General features: G+C 47.3%; 1 protein-coding gene across 7 annotated transcripts in view; it reads right to left on the reverse strand.

Moving 5' to 3' along the window:
- The window catches only part of LOC122383683 (rho GTPase-activating protein 190-like), a 406,057-nt gene that overhangs the window by 4,058 nt on the left and 381,256 nt on the right, over positions 1 to 20,743 (reverse strand). For all 7 annotated transcript variants that reach the window (XM_043370373.1, XM_043370389.1, XM_043370415.1 and 4 more), the window contains 2 exons: positions 9,868 to 10,162; positions 3,968 to 4,073 (listed from right to left, as the gene is read on the reverse strand). In XM_043370373.1, the coding sequence (XP_043226308.1) occupies positions 3,968 to 4,073; positions 9,868 to 10,162 (401 nt within the window). The remainder of the gene's footprint in view (positions 1 to 3,967; positions 4,074 to 9,867; positions 10,163 to 20,743) is intronic.

Genomic DNA, 20,743 nt, shown 5'->3' on the forward strand with positions numbered 1-20,743 from the left:
TGAATGGACCCGATGTGTTTCGGTGAGTTTTCATTGGATTTCTCCGTAAATATAGGGCCCATATTTTTGTACTTTATAGTTTGTTGCTGTATACAAGATAGGAATGCCATTGTATGCGATATGCCTGTTTGAACCAATAAATGTAAGAATGTGTCGACACCTTTTTTGGCATCCAATGGACACTCTCGTAACACCTTTAAGGGTGTGTACCAAACTGCACCTCGCTGGGGTGTCAGACGGGTGTCACTTTTGACACCAATACAGGTGTCATTGGGATCAAACACCGGGTGTCTGACACCTTTTTGGGTGCACCCAAAAGGGTATCAGACACCTAAAAGGGTGTCAGACACCCGGTGTTTCATTCCCAATGACACCTGTATTGGTGTCAAAAGTGACACCCGTCTGACACCCCAGCGAGGTGCAGTTTGGTACACACCCTTAAAGGTGTTCCAGGGGAATAATTTTTTTTTCAGTGTAGGACCAAGTTTAGTAGGCATGATCTCAGCAATTATCTTGTTTTATATGGCGGTTTTCATTATCACAATATTATTTTTGATATCATGAAGTTTGTATATATCGGTTTTACGAAAAAGTTGGGCAACAAATATAAATTTCGCCCTAATTTTAGTTGGAAACATCCATTCTGGTATGCAAAATTCAGTATGAAGCCTGGTATGGTGACCGTCTAGTGTGCTTCCAAGGCTGAGTACCTGATATCAACAGGAGTTGTTTACTATTTTGCGTTACGTTGCTAGGGGTTGCTAGGGAGCTAAGGATACTCTCTTGCGTGATCATTTGCACTTATTTTTCCTCATTATATCGACATGTTGCTGTTTCTGAGACCTAGCTCATGCTAAGAATAAAAAGTAGTTTTCTTAAAATGTGTATTTAAGTGCCGTAGTATTAACACAGCTCTGCAATTCTGCTTAAATATCTGCAAAATCCTGACTTCCCGGAAAATTTTTGGTGGTGATGGGGATCGAGCCCGTCGATGAAAAGTAAGTCAATATTCAAAGGTTTCAAAACGTTATTTCTTGTTGTTCTGTGAAATAGCAATGCAAAGACCGATGATAGTGCCAGTGTTGAGCTTTCCAATGAAGCATTGCAATTAGTAGTAAGGTTATTATCGCCTAAGATATCTTCCATCAAATATTAGAATTCTGGCATTGTCTTGCTGTAGAACAGGGTTACTTTCAGTCTCTTGGGAACACGATTTGCCGGTCTCAGATCGAAAAACACTTCCAAAAGCGGTAATAGACAATGAAATTTCCCACCTGATAGCATCTCGGGTTTTTATATATCCTGTCTAGAATTTTCATAAATCAGACGTAAAAATGGCCAAGTTCGTCAGATTCCGAATTTTTGCAATTGGGTCTAATGTAAAGCATTGCTACTTTCAGTCTCTTGGGAACACGATTTCTGTACCTCAGATTGAAAAACACTTCAAAAGTCGCAGATAGTAGACGATTTAATCTACAAGATAGCATCTCGCTTTTTTCTGTATCTGGTCATGTATCTTCATAAAACCCTCTCAAATATAGCCAATTAAGCATTAAAGTCTATGGATTTAGAAGAATTTTCATATCCGACTAGATTTGGGCTACCATGTCTGTTGACCGGGGCCGATCTCTACCACAATGGCAGCCTTGGTGGCGGCGGCCATTTGCATTTAGGCACAGAATTGCATAAAATAGTTTTTTTTCTTTTTTTTTTGCTTTAGTACACTTTCGTCAACAAAATGTATGTATATATTTTGGCATCTAAAATTAATTCAGGAAAGATATAAAAGAAACAGGCCGCTATAAATGAAAAATGAAGCATCAGAAAAAGTTGTTCAATTGTTTTCATTTAGTCATTGAGCTACATCGGTGCCTACTTGGCGCAGTTGCGACAATAAAATGTTTTTAGATGTGTTCAGTTTTGAAACTGCTGCGTGCAAATCAAGCCAAAGCCCATGTCGCGGCCACGCGCCGGCCTCTGCTCGACGGGACGCCGCGCCTCGCGGCGCCCGACTCTCCTCTGGCGGAGCGGACTGTAGGCACTCCTTTCTGGGGCTAATCAGACCAGCGGGTCCACGGCATTTGGGTGAAATGAAACTCGTGCACACCTTATTCAACACAAGTAGGCGAAGGGTTTCAGGCAGATTGATCGGATATGAAGGATGGCCACAATTCAGCAGCCAGGAGCCACGGCAATTCAGCGTGACACAGGTGAGTGATAGAAGTCGCAATTCAAGCGACAAGGAGGCCCACAATTCAGCAGCCTGGAAGGGTAAAAATGGGAAGGTTAAGTGAGTAGAGATAGAAGTCACAATTCAAGCGACAAGGAGGCCCACAATTCAGCAGGCCAGGAAGGGTAAAATGGAAGGGTTAAGTGAGTAAAGATAGAAGTCACAATTCAAGCGACAAGGAGGCCCACAATTCAGCAGACCAGGAAGGGTAAAGGAGTGAAGGTAAGGTAACTTGTGTAGAATGAAGAGTTGCGCACGCGCCGCACACGCCCGATTCGAACTCCGCCCGCTCACTGCTGCTCACTGTGTCTCGTTGACCGTTGTTTCTCTCACACTTCCCGACACATCACTGAAGAGCGTATTTCTGTATTGCGGGGTCCAAGAACGGTGTGACGGCTACGACAAGACAGAGGCACGTCCGCACGCTGCGGAGGCCAGAACAGAACAAGCGGGGGGGAACATGTTTACAGCGGTTTAAATATGACGAGAAATGGGAACACGAAGAATAGCACAGGCGGGCAGCTGAAAGAATCCGGAAACTAGGGAGAAGAAAAACATGACCACGGCGGTCCCAAAAATAGCCGCACCTGGCCGGTCCGCGCGCCCACCTGGGACGGGGACGCCGGCGTGGACAATGCATTCCACGCCGGGGATGTCGAAAACAGGGGCCGACTGGAGGGCGCGGCCCTCCCAGGCGGCGGCGGAAGGGTCAGGCCGGGCCCGGGCGGCGGCGCCCGGCCCGGCCCGGCGCTCTGCCTCGCCGGCGACGGGCTACAGCCGGCGAATACACATCTGCATACATTTAGGTATGCGGCGGTCACAGCCCAACTTTATTTTAGGAATGGTCTTGATTTCATTGCTAGCGATCTCCATCTGTTGAGGAGAGCAGGAAAGAGAACAATAATTAAAGAATATTAATTATCCACACTCCACAGGATCTCTCAGTTATCAACAACATAGGCTTTTAAAGTCGAGCGAAGTTGAGAGATTTGTGGGGTGATGAAGTGATAAATGCTGCCTTCAATATTAGATGATAATAGTGAAGCTAGTGCTTTACAAAACAGGGTTTTGGATAATGTAACTGCATTGCAATGAAATAGAGAGCAAGACAAGGTCAAGATCAATCATAGACTCCTCAAGACAAAGTCAAATTAGTTTCTGATAAATGCTTTGGAAATTTTGAGTAAGGTAGTTAAAGCATGTTTTCCAGTATACAGTCGGTTAAACATTGATACATGTTTATGTCTTGCACATTAGCTTTTTTTGTAAGATAATTATCCTCATGCCTCATGGTTTTGAATTTGCTAGCACTAATAAGTTGCCATTTAACCTTGGTAGACTGATGTGTTTGATATTACAGTTAACGTTTGTGCCCCATTTGTTATGTTATGACATCGTGCATTGGGGAAAATGTGTCATGATGGCTTGTCTTCATCCAATGTCATTTGGCAAATCAAGTTTGAGTTCTGAAGGTTTAACAAAAAAAATCAAATATTTTATGTCAGCAGTTGATTTTTATAATACCGACAAAATACCAAATGCTTTTGGTATAAAATACCGAATACCGAATCGGTATTGGTTCGGTATCGGTATAGCGAAATTTTGGTAACCGGTTGACACCACTAGTGCCAGCACACGGCCACGGGCAGAGTGCCGCACTGCGGTCAGTCACGGGCCGCCGAGTCGAGCGGGGCGGGGCGGGGCGGGAGCAGGCCGGCCGACTCACCCACCACTCACCTGCCAAAGTGGCGGAACAGGTACTTCAGGATGTTGAAGTTGACCGGCGGCAGGTCCTTCAGCAGCACGGTCAGCTTGAACAGGCGCGTTCGACGATCGGAGACGCCTGCCAAAGCACCGGCATACAAATTACAGATTCCAGACTAGATAGACCGACAGCCGGCATACAGATTACAGATTGCAGATTACAGACGACGCTACACCGACAACACACCATCACCGACAGTCATGGACCACAGCCTCTGCTGGGAGTCCGGCTGCCATGCCAGTCAGTATCTTTAATAATGTACAATGTATTTCAATAGGGTAAGGGCAAGTCCCTAAAACATAAGGTTGGACAAAGTTTTCTACCAAAAATGTACTAAAGTAGCGCACGAGTCCAAGCTATTTCCGATGTTTCTTTACAAATATGTCGCAAACAAGCTTTTCTGTTATTAATTAATGCTTCGAAGTTATAGAAGCAGTTTCTATAAATTCAATAAGCAAACACTTATTTCTTTTATAAAAGCCTAGCTTATAGAGTCCAACTCTAGTTGAATAATCAAGCAGCTACTAAATTTTCCAGATGTGACACATATTGCGCAGTTCAGACAAATACGTTGCTAGGGCGTTGCTAAGGACTCTTTCGCATGTTTTGCTGCTTGGTTTTTGTCATGAGATGAGGGGAGTAAGATGGACAGGCTTTTTGATTTTTTTCTGGTTTTCTAGAACCGTCTCAATTATTTAACTTGACATACTTTTCTTGCTTTGTTACCCTAGTTTTTTTCTCTCAACAATTGGTGGATTCTAGCGTGGAAATAAAAAGGAGAACAGGCCACAGGGCTACATGCAAGTCGACTGATAGTGAAATAAAAGGTAGATAAGTGTCTTTCATTAGAAATTTAATGTGATGTGATGAAACATGGAGCACCAGAGGATCAGACGCAACAACAACCAATTAAGAACCCAGAACCAGCAAACGCCATGCAATCAAGAGCAGCCATGGTAACGTTTGATTAGCTTCAAGAAAAGCTTTGAAGGTACGCCAGACGGTGAGCAATCAAGAGATCTTAGAAGACCAGTAGTTACTTGAAAACGAGAGCCGCCAGGAAAATCAGTAGATTCTTCAATGGCAACACATTTCAACATCTATCTATATAGCAATGATTTGCTCCAGCGAGCGTTTTCATTGTGTTTTGTATCTGTATCCTTCACTGCTAAAAAATATTTGCCAATAAATAATAATTAAAGCAAATACTGCGTCTTTTTCTACTGAAAGTAAGTCCTCCTAGTGGCAGGGGATGAATAATAGAAGGGCAGAAGGCAGTAGCGGCGGAGCACCTTCGATCAAGGGGGGGGGGGGCACTGCCGAATTTCGGTCCCATTCTTTCCATGCAACGCCCATAGGGCTAATGTTAAAATGCCAAAATCAAAGGGGGGCACGGTGCCCCGGTGCCCTCCCCGTTCCGCCGCCTATGGCAAAAGGTACCATATTAATTGCCGTCTATTCATTCAATTCATAGACAACTCGGGGCATCGAGGCAGCACCCTTACTGCATGGTGCTGCGCAGCTACCGGACAATGGTCACGTCACACGTGACCACTTGACCTTGAGTTGGCACCAGATTTTGTCGACAGATATTGCGCTGTTAATACATGCAGTGGCGCAGCTTATTTTAATGCAATATTTTAGGTTCTAAATATTGGGCATGTTATGCTAAATGATAAGTACCTAATATAGGAATGATCTTTAATATACTTATTATTAAAACTTGAACTAATGGAAATGAAAATAAATTGAGCTGCGAATCTGTCTTAAGTGGCATTCACTGTGCCCTAACATAGGTATAAATTGAAGAGCTGACTCTGAGCCTGCACAAGGTCAGCATGGTTACAGTTTCTTAATTTTTCTTCATGCATAAGTAAAGACTACGCTACGAGTGCTACAAATGTTTGCTCACATATCTTGTTTAACCCTCGCCGGCACAGGGGGGAGGGGTTGATGCAACCCCCCCCCTAAGGTTTTTCGCGAATAACTCGCGTAAAAAGCGGCCGATCGCGACGAAACTTTCAGTACCCTCGCATTGATCAATTTTACACCTACCCTGAAAATTTCATGACCCTGACCCCAATGACCTTTGACCTGTGACCTCTTTTCTGTGACCATGTTTGGCCGAAATCGCGGTTCGGCGCATGTCGGCTCGCATTAGCCGCGCGTTTGCAAGCTTTTCGTGGTTTCAAACGTTAAAACATGTGATTTGATGTTGCTCCCATGCATTAGGGTGTCAAGGTCACCTGAAGGTCAGATCAGGTCATTGACCTTTGGTGACCTCGAGTGACCTCGGTTCACTTTTTCGAGTTTTACATGTTTCTAGGCTAGTTTTTGGCGCTGAATTCGAATTTAGCAACCATTTGAACATTTACGAAGTAGTTTTGGTGCCTTCGTAACATGTTACGAAGCTGTCCGAGGCGGTTGACACGTATTACGAATACCCGTCACAACCCCTACCGGTTGACCTGACCTGACCCGACCTGGTCTAAATGCTTAAAGACATCATCTATGATCAAAACTAACACGATATTCGTGATCAGCACCCCGGAAAACCACATGGCAGCCACACTTTACGACTTTCTAACAGGTCCCGATTTTCCCGGTTTTCGGGTCATTGACCTGACCTGGAAGGTCACCCGATGACCAAGGACCTTAAAATTGGGTATCATCGGCTTCCTCTCGTGACGGGCAACACGCTCGTTTTTTCCGCGAAGCTCTAGCTCGATCAGGGGCCAAACGCGAGGGGGGGGGGTCGTACCAACCCCCCCCCTTGTGCCGTCGAAGGACTCAAAATTGCCTGTGCTGGCGAGGGTTAATAAACTCAGTGGCGCAGCCAGGGGGGTCAGAGGGTCAGCTGACCCCCCCGAAATTTATGTCAGGGGCCCGCTCGAGAGAGAGAGAGAGAGAGAGAGAGAGAGAGAGAGAGAGAGAGAGAGAGAGAGAGAGAGAGAGAGAGAGAGAGAGAGAGAGAGAGAGAAGAGAGAAGAGAGAAGAGAGAAGAGAGAAGAGAGAAGAGAGAGAGAGAAGAGAGAAGAGAGAAGAGAGAAGAGAGAAGAGAGAGAAGAGAGAGAGAGAGAGAGAGAGAGAGAGAGAGAGAGAGAGAGAGAGAGAGAGAGAGAGAGAGAGAGAGAGAGAGAGAGAGAGAGAGAGAGAGAGAGAGAGAGAGAGAGAGAGAGAGAGAGAGAGAGAGAGAGAGAGAGAGAGAGAGAGAGCATCAGAAATGCATCAGGAGTAGTCAATTACGGTGTAGAAGGAATAGAACTATCCAATTAAAAAGACCGCAGGCCAATCGGTCCAGCGGTTGTTGAGATATTAGCCTCTCAAAAGTGTTACTGGCCGGGCCGGACCGGGCCGCTCAATACTGAGATTTTTCCGTTATATTGAAAAGACCTCGCTTCGCTCGCTGCGTTCTCTCGCTCGTATTAATACATATCGTGTATCTGAGCATGGTTGTTATTGAATTAAAATATATTGGCAACGTTAAGCTGATTCCTATTTCCTATACTCATGGTGTGTCAAAAGTGGAAATAGCCGGTGCGCCGTCTGGCAACCCGGCAGCCCGCCGCCATAGGGAAATTCATGCTTTTTGTCGCTTTTTCGCTCCCTATGAGTCACTTGATCTAATTAGAGCTTAACTAGGAACGAGGCGGGTCACTTGGACGTATTCGGGAGCCGAATACGGTGTTTTGAAGCCAATATCTGGGAAACCCTGCCCGCCCGATGCGAGTTTTTAAGAGTCTGCATGCCCAAATTAACGTTGAGCGCGGCCGTTTTCGGTTGATTTTCCCCGACCTTGTGGCGAAATCGCCTTATTTATTCAACCATGGTGGGCTAATTCGCTTAACTAGGAATGAGGCGTTGAAGAGAATTATTCAAGGAATAGAGCTGTGCAAAAATATTTTTTGTATTGTTAAAACTGTATCCGCCATCGATCGAACGATAAATATTGTTGACCCATCAGAAACACACCAGCTGGAATGCGTTTGGACTTGGCTGGATCTAATATTAGCGAGTATCTGCTAATGCAGTTTCTTGGCTTACATAGTACGCACACAAGCATACATACTTCCTGCCCTTGGTTATTCCTCACTTGAATAAAAATTTTGCTATAATAACTATTCCAAGCAGTTAACAGGTTTTAGTGCAGTGCCAATTCGGAACCGTTCAGCGCCGCCTGTCTCCCAGGCGGCGCGTAACGGCTGCCACCGGCCGCCGCGCCGCCGCTCTGGCAGGATGTTTGACTTCATATCTCTGTTGCTAGAAAAGTTGTGGACCGATTTACTTGATTCTTGCATGAAAAGATCCGCCATTCAATTCTTAGCAGATAACGAAAATTTGACGTCAATTGCACGATCCGCTGCCCATATTGTGGTACTGCCATCTATTGACAAGGCTGGCGAACTAAAGCCGGGCGGCTATTTCCACTTTTGACACACCATGTTCATCTCCGAAATTCTACACACGGTTAGGGCGTTGTAGATTTCGATTGTATTTTCCGCCAAGGAAATCCCAAAATCAGAGGAACCGTTCTTTTTATGAAACAGATTGCTAGTTTTTTGGCTGATAATTGCCGAATGTGAGTTGTACGTTTGTGGAATTGTAGTTTGTACTTTCGGATTGTACTTTTTCCTTTATGAAACAGATTTGTACAATCGAAAGTACAAACCTACAAACTACAACTACAATTCTACAATTCCAGGCTTTATGAAAAAGGACACTGGTGGATCCAGGGAGTGTTTTATGAGTGAATAATAATATAATCGACCAAATGCTCCATGGGTTCACAGAGGTGCTTCTCCGTACCAAGCCGACAAACCTCCGTAGCAGAACAGCCAGGTTGAAGACTCACTCGTTGCCATGGAAACGAAGCTTATTTGTTCAAGTAATTTAATATCAAAATAACTTCTATCGGTATTTACGTAAATGAAAAAATGATTTTATAATACCAAAATGTATATTAATAAAAGCAATATCCATTTAATTGTTTTCATTAGTTACTATTTGTTTGCGCTCACAAATAATTCGTCGCCAAACAGCCAATCAAAACAAATCCTAAAAACGCGAGATGTCAAATTTACCTAGGTAGGAAGGTAGGATGGTGCAAGAGAAGCTACCGCCCTAGGTAGTTTTACTAGGTAGGTATTTTGCCGATTCTACCTAGCTAGGTATTTTGTTGCAAGAGGCCTCTGGTGTAAAAACCGTTCTGCCTAGGAACTTGTAGTTCTGCCACATAAAATGTTATAATATTGCCGCTAAATCTGGAAAATTTCAATGTAGTAGGTCATATAGTTAGGAAATGGGAGACGTTCAAAACCACAACACTTTGTTTGAAACGCCCTGTAATGCCACTTTCGACCGACACTGGCGGCCAGTGACGCCAGAAAATCGGTCATAACACATTTTTTTCCGACGAATTTTAACAAGTCCGCAACAGACGATGTAATATTGATGCAGGAGCGTCTATATATATTTTCAGAGCGACTGCATTTTTTTTTTGCAATGGTGAAAAGTCTGCAATGAATGGCGGGATAAAAAGCACATGTGACACCAAGGAACACCACGCTAACAGACTAAGATGCATACAAAGTGAAGACGTCACGAGGGAGTATGCTGAAACCCAGTATAGAAATAACGAGGCCCAGTGAAAAATGGTTAGCAATAGTTAAATTGGATTTGGTTAGATTAGGTTAGGTCAGGCTAGTTTTTGCTGTTTTCAGGACAATGTCCTTTTGATACTGGGTTTCAATGTACGCGTCGAGAAGTGGCGTCAATCTGGAGACAGCTTTTGATTTCCCAATGTGGTGCGGGTCAGCGCGGCCGGCCAACAGCGGCGTGGCACGGCGGCGCGGCCGGCAGCAGCTGCACCCACCTGCGATCGCCGTCAGCTCGGCCATCTTCTCCTGAGTGAGCAGCGGCGGCAGCCTCTTGGAGAGGAACTCCTTGAGCGCAGTGGCCACTGCGTTCACGGCCAGGTCGAGCTCGCCGATACTGGCGGCCGGGTCCTCTGCCAGCCGCTCGAACAGCAGGTCGACGTGCTGACGGTTGCCGGGCACCCGGTACAGGCCCTCCGTGTCCAGACCTTCAGCCTCGATGTACTCCACGCACCGGGTCAAAAAGAGCGGCAGTTGACCTCCGGCGCCGCCGCCCGGCACTAACTCCTCCAGCTGCCACACAAAGGGACAGGGTCAGGCGGGATACACAGAGGGACAGTCGGACGGCATATACCCAAAGGTTGTTTCTTTATTAGACAAACACTATTCTTTAGAATTCCGTTTTTCTATGGAAAAACAAACTGAGGGTGGTTCTTTTTCGGGAAAGGATTCGTATTTGGCGCAGGAGATCCGGGCACCTTGATAGGCTTCCAAACGGCCCAATAGATTTTGATGAAATTTTCAGGGCAGCTGCCCCCGCAGATTATCTACCACGAAACATAACTTACGAGGGTAAGGTCACTAATCAAAATGCTCATAACTATAGTTCGTTTTTTTTCCTCAAAGGGACGCTGGCCCAAGTTCATTATTGAAACTCTCACGTGAGTTTTGGCAGCTTCAGCGTCTCGCCAATAATTTCTCACCGAAAAAAATATTCGATTTCAAATTGTACACGGTAAGTGGCCGGAAATTGTGTCTTGAAAAATAAGCATATTATGATGACGTCACTGGTGGCAGCAGTCACCAAATGTCCGTAGTGTCGAAGAAATTAGGGGCAACTTTGTTTTTCACTGTTGCCAAGGTTATAATCGAGTAAGTGGTTCCGTCCATGGTATTTATACGTTACATTGCAATACAAGTTCGACAGCATGACGTCACAACTGTTCTAATATCTAGTCCCAAAACGCACGTATGGAAAGTCAAGGCCCTAAATCAGGGGTCGGCAAATGGTGGGGCATGCCCCCTTTGGGGGTAATAGAGCCCTTTCGGTGGGGGTAATGAGGGATTCTGAGAAAGCCTATCTTTTTAGAGTTTGTAGCTCCAGTGATGGAGCCATCGTGACTGTTGCATCCCAAGGTTCAAAGATTAGCCCAGGCCAAAGGCACAGCACACACTGATTAGATACCAATTTTCATGTACAGGTCTCGCGGGTTTTAAGCGTAGGTTTTGCCTTTCCGGCTATATCTTTTTCGTCTTCAGCTTTGTAGGCTTGAAGATGTGACCGATTTATTCGTTTAACTCCCTTTCATGATCATGGAAAAAGGTTTGATTGTATGCCGGCTAGTTTCGGAGAAATTAAAGGAAAACCTCAAAATTCGCCGTTTGGGGCATTCTGACCGCGGCTTCCCTGCAGTCGCCTATGACTACAGTGGCGCCACCCGACGAGTAGGAGGCTGAAACACAGAGGCATGAATGAATCCAGCGCGTGGTGAACGGTGGATAGAGGCGGGACTCGGCAGAGGCTATCACTGCGGCCCGCGCAGGGCGTCCTTGGACAGCGGGCGAGCCTTCGGGCGGTGAGGCCAGAGGTCACGACAGCCAGGCTCTGTTTGGCATGAAGGGAGGGGAGGCACTCGCCTCAGCCAACTCAGCCGGTTTGGTGGTAGTGGTGGTGGTGTGGGGGGGGGGAGGCGGCAGGCGAGAGGGGCTAGAACAAACGGGTCACGGGATGAAATAGAATGGAAATGTAGTGCCATGGTCAACTTACAATATTGTTTACCTTATCATTTATTAACATTACGAAAGAACCCACCATATAAAATTGAGAAATATACTACAGGAAATGTTATTTTTCGATGTTACCGTTTACTTTTAATGGAAACCCTACTTCTTATTAGGGGTGATAAAATGAGCCCCTCTCCTCGTTTTTTCCTGAATAACTCTGGTAAATAGTGGCGGATAGCAGCGAAGCGTTCAGTGCCGTAAGTTATTTTTCTCACCATAAGTAAATAAATACCCATGCGGTCAGGAGCCAGGATAAGTTCAGGCCATCTGCAATTAAAAGTTTACACCTTCCCTGAAAATTGCATGACCCTGACCAAAGCTGCGTGACGAGCTGCATCGAATCGATACCCATTTTATGCAAAAATATCAAATTAAAAAATGTGACCAAATTTGACCTGACCTTTACCTGACCTTCACCAGAACATAACCTAAACTGGCCCCAAAGGCTGCCTGACCCACATAATCGCATTTGTCATGTAAAATGAACCAGAAAACATGCATCACATAATAGTTATTTTCATATTGTGACCCTCAGTGACCTGACCTCAGTGACCTGACCTGGTATCAGTGATCCCAAATTACAAAATATGTGTTTGACGAACAATTCCCCATCGAAAATTGTCATTCATCGATTCCTTATCGATTAATGGCATGCATTTTACTCGATTTTAACCCATTTACGCCCTTCGTTGCGTTTTCGCAACGCAAGCAAGCGTCGACGTGATCGAAGCTTGAGAAGTGTGTAAAAGAGACTAACCGATGAGACAAGTTTCAGCGTGTGTAGCATGGTTGTGCGCATGATGCTACGCAGTTACAAGTCTGTGCGGCCGGTAAGTTCCTGCCTAGAGCTCCCAGAGGGAAGTCAAAGGTTTTGTGAGTGATGACGTCACGAAAACCAAGATAAGTAGGCTAAGTACTTAATAATATCGTAATGAAAATTGTGTAAACATATTCTGCAGAGTCCCTACAATAGCGTAGATATGCATTTTGTTAAGAAATAATGCTACAAAAAGGGTTTGTGACTATTTTCAAATATGACTACGGTCGCGTTGCGGGAACGCAACGAAGGGCACATCGGAAAGACAGCGGTGTTGCGAAAACGCAACGATGGGCACATTGGCAGGGTAGCGGAAGTATGAATATCAACAATAGACTTCACTCGTGCTACGCTGTGGGTTCTCTCTTTCTCTCCCCCATCTTCCTCCCTCTCCTCCTCGTTCCCCAACCCTCTCCCTCCCTCTCCCTCTCTCTCTCTCTCTCTTTCTCTCTTGCTTTCTCTCTCTCTCATTTTGTAGCCAGAGGCTGTAGCGGCGGAACATCTTCAATTAAGGGGGGGGGGGGCACTGCCGACTTTTGGTCCCATTCTTTCCATTTCCATTTCCATGCAACGCCTATAGGGATAATGTTAAAATGGCAAAATGAAGGGGGGCACGGTGCCCCGGTGCCCCCTCCCCCCCGCTCCGCCGCCTATGCCATGAGGGACGTGTATAGGTATGTTTAGTGCAAGGTGCGTTCGCACGTAAAATGTTGCGACACATTTCATATTTGCTGGTTCAAACAGCCACAAACACTCCTTTCTTTTTCTCTCGCAGATTATCGGCCTCGGGCTGTTCGTTCACTAAGCAATGCGTTCCCATGCATCTGGAAATCGCATGGTAGGCATCAAACGGTCGGCATCAAACGGTCGGCGATGCTAACGGAGCTGAGAGATAATTAGGTCCTTTGGAAATTGGATCTTCTATGTACATTGTCCATATGTAATGAATAACGGGGATGTATTCTTGTATCGCAGGCGACAGATGGGCATCGCTATTCTCTGGATAGAATCTGCTGACTACCAACATTTACGTTAGAAAAGATAACTGAGGGTCGGCAAATAGTGGGATAGGCCCCCTCTGGGGGTAGCTGAGCCCATCGGCAGGGGTAATGAGGGCGGACCTGGGAAAATAATAATTGTTAGGATTCATAACTTGCATAGATTCATAAGCTGCTTGATGTGGAGTATACGCTTGTTTTCTTACTTTGATTGGCTTTTTATCTAATCAGACCATTTTTAGAGCTAGCAGGATTATTGGAATTAGGGGAGACATTTGTCTGACCGGACACGGTTAATCGTAGACTGGAGACTGAGCCCAGCCAGTGGGCAGGCCACCCATGACCCACCCTCTTCCCCCCTCCCAAGCACTCGCTGCACCCGGCTACAGGCGCGCTCCTATGTGAGCTGCCCGATTGCGATATACGTTGCCGGTCCAGCCCGGAACAGGGGGTTGAGGCGTGGAGGAGGATTAAACTATCCTGAAGATGGAAAGGACGGATTGACGTCGAATCACCATTCTGTCCTGGCATTGTCTCGAGAAAGAGGCTATACGTGAAGGTCGCTGAGAGTGGGGCCATGAAAATTTTGGATTAGGTGTAAACATGATAAACTGGGAGTCGATTTGTTGTGATGCGCTATAACGCCTTACGCGGGTAATTTGTTAGAGCCGGATCGGTCCTTCTTTTCTTTTTGCTGAGAGTGGGTACGACTAACCTGCAATGGAATTTAACTTTACTCCTAGGAGGGTGGTTAACAATGATTGCGGATATACGCGCATACGTGAGGCACTGGTTTACTCCCAATCCTCCGTTTAATTGTATTCAGTGTGGGGTCTGATAGGTGGGGGTAATGGCTCTGTCTAGCTTCCAAAAGAAAGCATCACCCTGGATACGTGTCGACCACAACTTTAAATGAACAGCAATGGACAACGTAAATGGTTGATAATGACCGTGTTGCCATCTCCCCGTTCGCGAATCATGAAGTTATGCTTCCTCACTGAGGCTCTTAGGCGGGTTATAAAGCATGACGGATGTGGGTTCCGCATTTTCAAGCAATAGTTGTCAACAGTTGATTGTTGTTTTGTCAAAACATATTAGCATATACGGCAGTTCAGTGTACTTTTTGTCCGTCTGATGTGCCCGTCGTTGCGTTTTCGCAACGCTGATGGCGCCCGGTGTGCCCTTCGTTGCGATTTCGCAACGCATGTTTTTTACGTTTTTCTCGAAAAACTTTTGCTGCAGGCGAAAATTATTTTCGATTCCATGCAAGGCCCTGGTAGGAGCATAACATATTTTGATTTCGTCGATTTTCATGATGGTCAATATTCCTGGGCATAAATGGGTTAAAACATATTTCTTGAAATGCCTGTAAACGGTGAAAATTCGACATTTGACCTGACCTGTGACGTCATCGGTTTGACTGTGGTCAATGAAATTGAGCCAAAAGGTATTTCCTCGTTGGGACCATCCAACACAGTTTGCTGCTTGTCGCTATTTTGCGTTGTTCTCGAGATCTTTGGGGGGGGGGGGCAAATCCCCCCATGGGACCGATGCTTGGTAGACCTTAACGGGGCGCGGGTTAAATGACAGAACTGTTCCCAAGAAATAACACTACAGTCGTCTCCCGGCCTCAATGGTAAGCGGCTAAAACTTTGAACGACTACCTATGAATCGGCACGCTGCCGGCTCACTCCGCCCGCCGCTGGCTACGGGTGGCCTTTACCGTTTGTTAGGATGTGTTAGTGCACTGTGTGCCCGGTGCCACCTCTCGGCGCGCTGCTGGGCGCGCCACTGCGGACCGCCTCCCGCTGGGCGCGCCGCTGCCACCGGCGGCGCGGGGTCACGGCCGCAGCCGGGGGCGGCGGTCATTCTGGACCTGGGGCTCGCCACGCGTGCTGCTGCTGCTGCTGCCGTTGTGATACCCGACCTAATACATCACAAATGGAGACGCTGCCTTTCGACCTAACATTGGCGCGGTGAAGGTAAGCAAATTTACGCTCCCACTATCACAAAAAAGAGGGTTTGCTCATGTGCTTCTTTTTACAGCACTGATGGTGTCGATTTTCGATACAGGTGCTTTTAGATATTGACCTGAAATTGGAGAGGGTGTAGTCGTTATCGACACAGCTTTGTTAATTTCAGGTCGATTACAATAGGTACCTAAGTTTACATTAAATCGTATTGAGGCGCTGGGGGCGCTCGCAGCTCATAGCCTCATAACGTGGTCGTTGTACGACACGATTTTCAAACTAGCACGTTCTGCTATTTCATCCCGTATCGTTGGACGATACGATCATATCAATTAACCATCGACCGTACACTGCCCAAAATGGCGAGCGAACTATACATGAGAATTCACAACACAACAAAATTTAGCGGTCGCAAGGAGGAGAACTGGGAAACGTGGATTTCCCGTTTTGAGACGCGTTTTGGTGACTTGGACTAGACAAAACTAGCAGCTGCCTTGCTTGACTTGTTGGATGGCGCTGCGCTGGACGTTTGCGGGAAATTAGACAGGGATGATAGAAACAACTACGAGAAGCTGAAAGGAGAGCTACAGAAGAAAGTTGGAGTCAGCGTCGATACACGTAGGGCACACGCAGAGCTGCGTCAGGTGCGTCAGCTGCCCGGTGAAAACACGGAAGCGTTCGCCAATCGCGTCCGTAAGCTCACACACACTGCAAACCCGGGACTGTCCAGCAAGGACCTTGAACAAATAGCACTGGAGCATTTTCTGTGCGGCCTGACCGATCTAAAGCTCCAGGAGAAGCTACATAACGACGATACGGCGTCAACTCTCCAAAAAGCAGAGGAGGTCGCCCAAAAACTGTTAGAAAAGGACCTCACTCTGACTGCTATGCGGTCGTCTTACGGACACGACGCAGCAGCGATCGTTTCTACCAGAGAAAACCAGCATACGGAGGGTGACCAGATAACAGAAATCCTGACCATGATAGGAGAGCTTCAGAGCGAGCTGAGCGGGCTAAAGACTCAGATGATCAGAGACCAACCGCCAAACAGCAGCCGACAGGGCGCTTGTTACCAGTGCGGCGATACCGCCCACTTCAAGCGCGACTGTCCGCAGCTGGTGAAGCGACGCACGCAGCCAGGGACAACACCAAGAGCGATCTCGCCAGGTGTTTGCTGTCTGGGCTGCGGACGGCATGGCCACTTGATATCTGCATGCTGGAGAACGCCGGTAGCAGCGGGTGGCGTCGGTAATTCGAGCACCCCACGCAATAGGTTCGGGATGACATGCCTAAATTGTGGGAAACAAGGACACTGGGCTGCCGACTGTTGGAAACAAAATGACGCCACGGGAATCCAGCCTTCAGCCACAACACAGCAGAGTACGCATCAGGGAAACGACCGTTGACTGGTGCTGCTGGGCGGGCATCAGTCAGAGAGGAGAAAGAGCTAAGCAGCCCTAAACGAGCATCGGTAGTCAAAATCGAGGTTGAAGGAAGAGGGGTGTGGGCCCTTGTCGACTCAGGCGCCGATGCGTCCATGATAAGCCAGGATTTCGCCCAGACAGCGATCCACAAAACATTATTCCGTAAAGGGGCTTTTGGAGCCATCACACAGGCAGGTGGAGAGAAGATAACTGTTAGCAGTCAAGCCGAGGTCACGTTCCAGGTCCAGACAAGACAGTTCATCCAAACCATGATGGTGATCCCCGGTTTAATCTACCAGGTGGTGCTGGGAAGAGATTTCTGCTGCCAGCACAAAACGATCCTGGACGACAGATCGGGAGTTTTCAGGATCGGTGACCTGGAGATTCCTCTCCCTACGTACGCAGAGCTGCGACCACATCGATCCCGAGTGGTTACATGCACTGCGATCACGGTACCCGCCAGATCAAAACGGCTCGCTCCGATGATGGTCGAAATACCAAACGGTGGCGTAAAGATTACTCGTGAGACCACCTGGCAGGGGGTGATGGAGCCCTTACCTGTGGGAAACAATCAGGAATGGAGGATTCCCCGTATCATCGGGTCAGTGTCTGAAGAGGCGACGATTCCCGTCCAAATAACCAACGTCGGAACACAGGCGGTCACGATCCCACCTGGCACTGAGATCGGCACTCTGTTCACAATCGAGGAAAATGGAGAAGGTGTGTACGACGTGCCCAGCGCCGCTACCGCCTCAGCGGAGCCCTGCGCTGGGACGCTCGATGAACTCATCTCCAACCTCCACATCGACGCCACAGTCCTGTCTGAGGGTGGAAAAGCCTCATTGGAACGTCTGGTGACGCGGTACAGTGACATCTTTAGCAAAAACGACGCAGATATCGGGAAGACAACGGTGCTCCAGCACCGTATCGAAACTGGCGATGCAGCGCCAGTACGCCAGAATCTCCGCAGGATTCCGATGAAACTCCGGGAGGAAGTCGAACGGCAGAAAGAAAAGATGCTCAAAGAAGGAGTAATCGAGGAAAGTTCGAGTCCCTGGCGTTCACCAATTGTTTTGGCCAAGAAAAAAGACGGCAGCTTCAGGTTCTGCGTCGACCTCAGAGCAGTGAACGCAGTAACTCAGAGCTTGCCGGTTCCACTCCCACGCATCGACGAAAGTCTCGACAGTCTCGCAGGAGCAAAGATTTTCTCCACACTCGACATGGCATCAGGGTACTGGCAGGTAGAACTGGCTGAGGAGGACCGCGAGAAAACGGCCTTCAGCACAGGAAAAGGCCTGCATCAGTTCCGAGCCATGCCCTTCGGCCTCAAGAACGCTGGAGCCACGTTCCAGCGACTAATGGAGCTGGTTTTGGCTGGAGTGGACTCCAAGAGCTGTCTCGTTTACATAGACGACATCATCGTCTTCGGAGAGACAGAACAGGCTCATCTGAAGAACTTGGAGGAAGTTTTTGAAAGGATCAGAGCAGCGAAGATGAAGCTAAAACCCCGAAAATGTTGCCTCGCACGAGATGAGGTGGTGTTCCTTGGACACAAGGTGGGCAAGGCGGGCGTGCAGCCCGACCCGGGAAACGTCGACAAGGTGCGTAACTGGCCGCAACCACAGAAGGCCGACGATCTGAAAAGTTTCCTGGGACTTGCGGGATATTACTCCCGATTTGTCCCCAACTACTCTGACCTCGTGAGACCCATTAGAGAAGCCGCAGAGAAAAAAGGCGACATTGAATGGACCCAGGAGCTAACCGAAAGCTTCGAAAGCATCAAAGACAAACTGACATCTTCCCCGATTCTGGCTTTGCCGACATGCAAAGGAGAATTTAAACTCGCAACCGACGCATCGAATTCCGCAGTCGGAGCGGTTTTGACTGAGACGGTCGACGGTGAGGAGAAGGTGGTGGCTTATGCGAGCAAGGTACTAAGCAAGAGTGAAGGCCGATGACCCACTTATGACAAAGAACTGTGGGCGATAGTTGGGCAATCAGACACTTCCGTCAGTACCTGGCCGCAACATCGTTCACGGTGCTGACCGATCACAAGCCGCTGAAGAATGTCCCCTGCTCGATTAATGTAGACGGGGATGCCACAGGACGACGGGGAAGATGGGCTGTCGAGCTGAGTACGTATGACTTTAATGTGCTGTACCGAAAGGGCAGTGATAATGGAAATGCTGATGCCCTGTCCAGGCCAGTAGTCGACCAGAAGGAGGAGGAAGTCAACGAACTCATGGCCACGACCCGTGACGAAGCCACGAGCGGAATAGACGTCGAAATCTTACGGCGTGAGCAAGAGCTCGATCCGGTCTTCGGTGAGGTCCAAAAGTGGCTAAAAGCAGGTCACCTCCCTCCAAGGAAGGAATTGAGAAAAAGAAACAAGAATCTGCGCACGATGGCTCGGTTGTTCGACCATCTGACAATGGAACAGGGTGTCGTGAAGCTACAGCGTCGTGTCGAGGGAAAGGAACCGGTGTTACTCCTCCCTCGAACGTACCGCGACGTTGTATTGAAAATGCTGCATGATGATGAGACCGCTGGGCACTTGGGAACCGCTCGAACGCTCGAAAAAGTAGAAGCGAGGTTCTTCTGGCCGGGAATGTCGAAAGACGTCTCGCACTACTGCGAATCCTGCGAGGTCTGCCAGCGCCGAGGTCGCCCGACACCAAAGATGCAGGCTGCGCTGCGAACAGACAGCTACTCGAGGCCATTCGAAAGGGTGGCCATCGATATCACTGGAATGCCCATGTCTGCGCGTGGAAACAGGTACGCTCTGGTAGCAATGGACTACTTTACCAAATACGTCTTCACCTATGCCATGCCGAACCAGACCGCTGAGACTGTGTCCGAGTGTCTCCTCGACATGGTACTGAGACAAGGAGTGCCAGAACGACTCCACAGCGATCAAGGGCGGCAGTTTGAGTCTGCAGTCTTTCAGTCCCTTTGCAAGCGCCTTGGCATAGAAAAGACTCGGACTTCACCGTACCGGCCGGAGAGCGATGGCATGGTAGAGCGATTTAACCGCACGCTCAAAGACATGACCTCAAAATTCGTCCAGCCACTTGGATCAGACTGGGACGATCACTTGGCATCTGGGGCATTCCACGATAGATCGTACCACTTTTTCCCAATTTGACACCCTCATCTCTCGGAATTTGACGAGAATTGGTCTCAGGGGTAATCAGGGGCTCTGAATCCACCTGTAACAATTTCAGGCTTATCAGATAAGTATTTTTTGAGTTATGGTGTATAACATTTTTTGGATCTTGCTTTGCAGCGCTAAGTTTGGCAGGCTGTAACTCTAAGACGGATTATTCAAATGCCAAATGTTATATAACATTGAACTTGCAATGAAACAGAGATTAATATGTATTTTTGAAATTTCGAAAAATACGCTATTTTTGATATATGACATATCGAGTTTTCTTTCATTTGTATTTTTTGGACTTTGGGACCAAATTTTTTTGAATTTTTATTTCTTTAAAAAAATATTAAGCTCATTGTCAAGAAGTATGCAAAAAATTAGGAAGGTGTTCTTTCTATAAATGTATTTATTTTACGTCACGATAACGGTTTCGAATAGTGATTTCGGGAGGGGAGCTTACAAATGGCGTGGTAAAGCTGCCTAGTGACATCACGGGTTACTGAAATTTCAATTCAAGTCTGAGTCATCTGAAAACAGTGAAAAGAGGGTTCATTCAACCCTCTTTCCTATAAGCGCGAGGGTGAAAAAGGCTGTTTGGTTCTGACATTGTTTTGGACGCCAATGACCATAGCTGTCCGAGATGAAAGTTACAGGGCGCATGCATGGTGTCCTCCAGAGGTCTCACAACTTGTATATCTGGGAATTTTTCAAGGTTACATGAGGTCAG

Source organism: Amphibalanus amphitrite, unplaced genomic scaffold (genome assembly GCF_019059575.1).
Source record: "Amphibalanus amphitrite isolate SeventyFive unplaced genomic scaffold, NRLGWU_Aamphi_draft 000013F_arrow, whole genome shotgun sequence".
NCBI classification, from domain to species: Eukaryota; Metazoa; Arthropoda; class Thecostraca; order Balanomorpha; family Balanidae; genus Amphibalanus; species Amphibalanus amphitrite.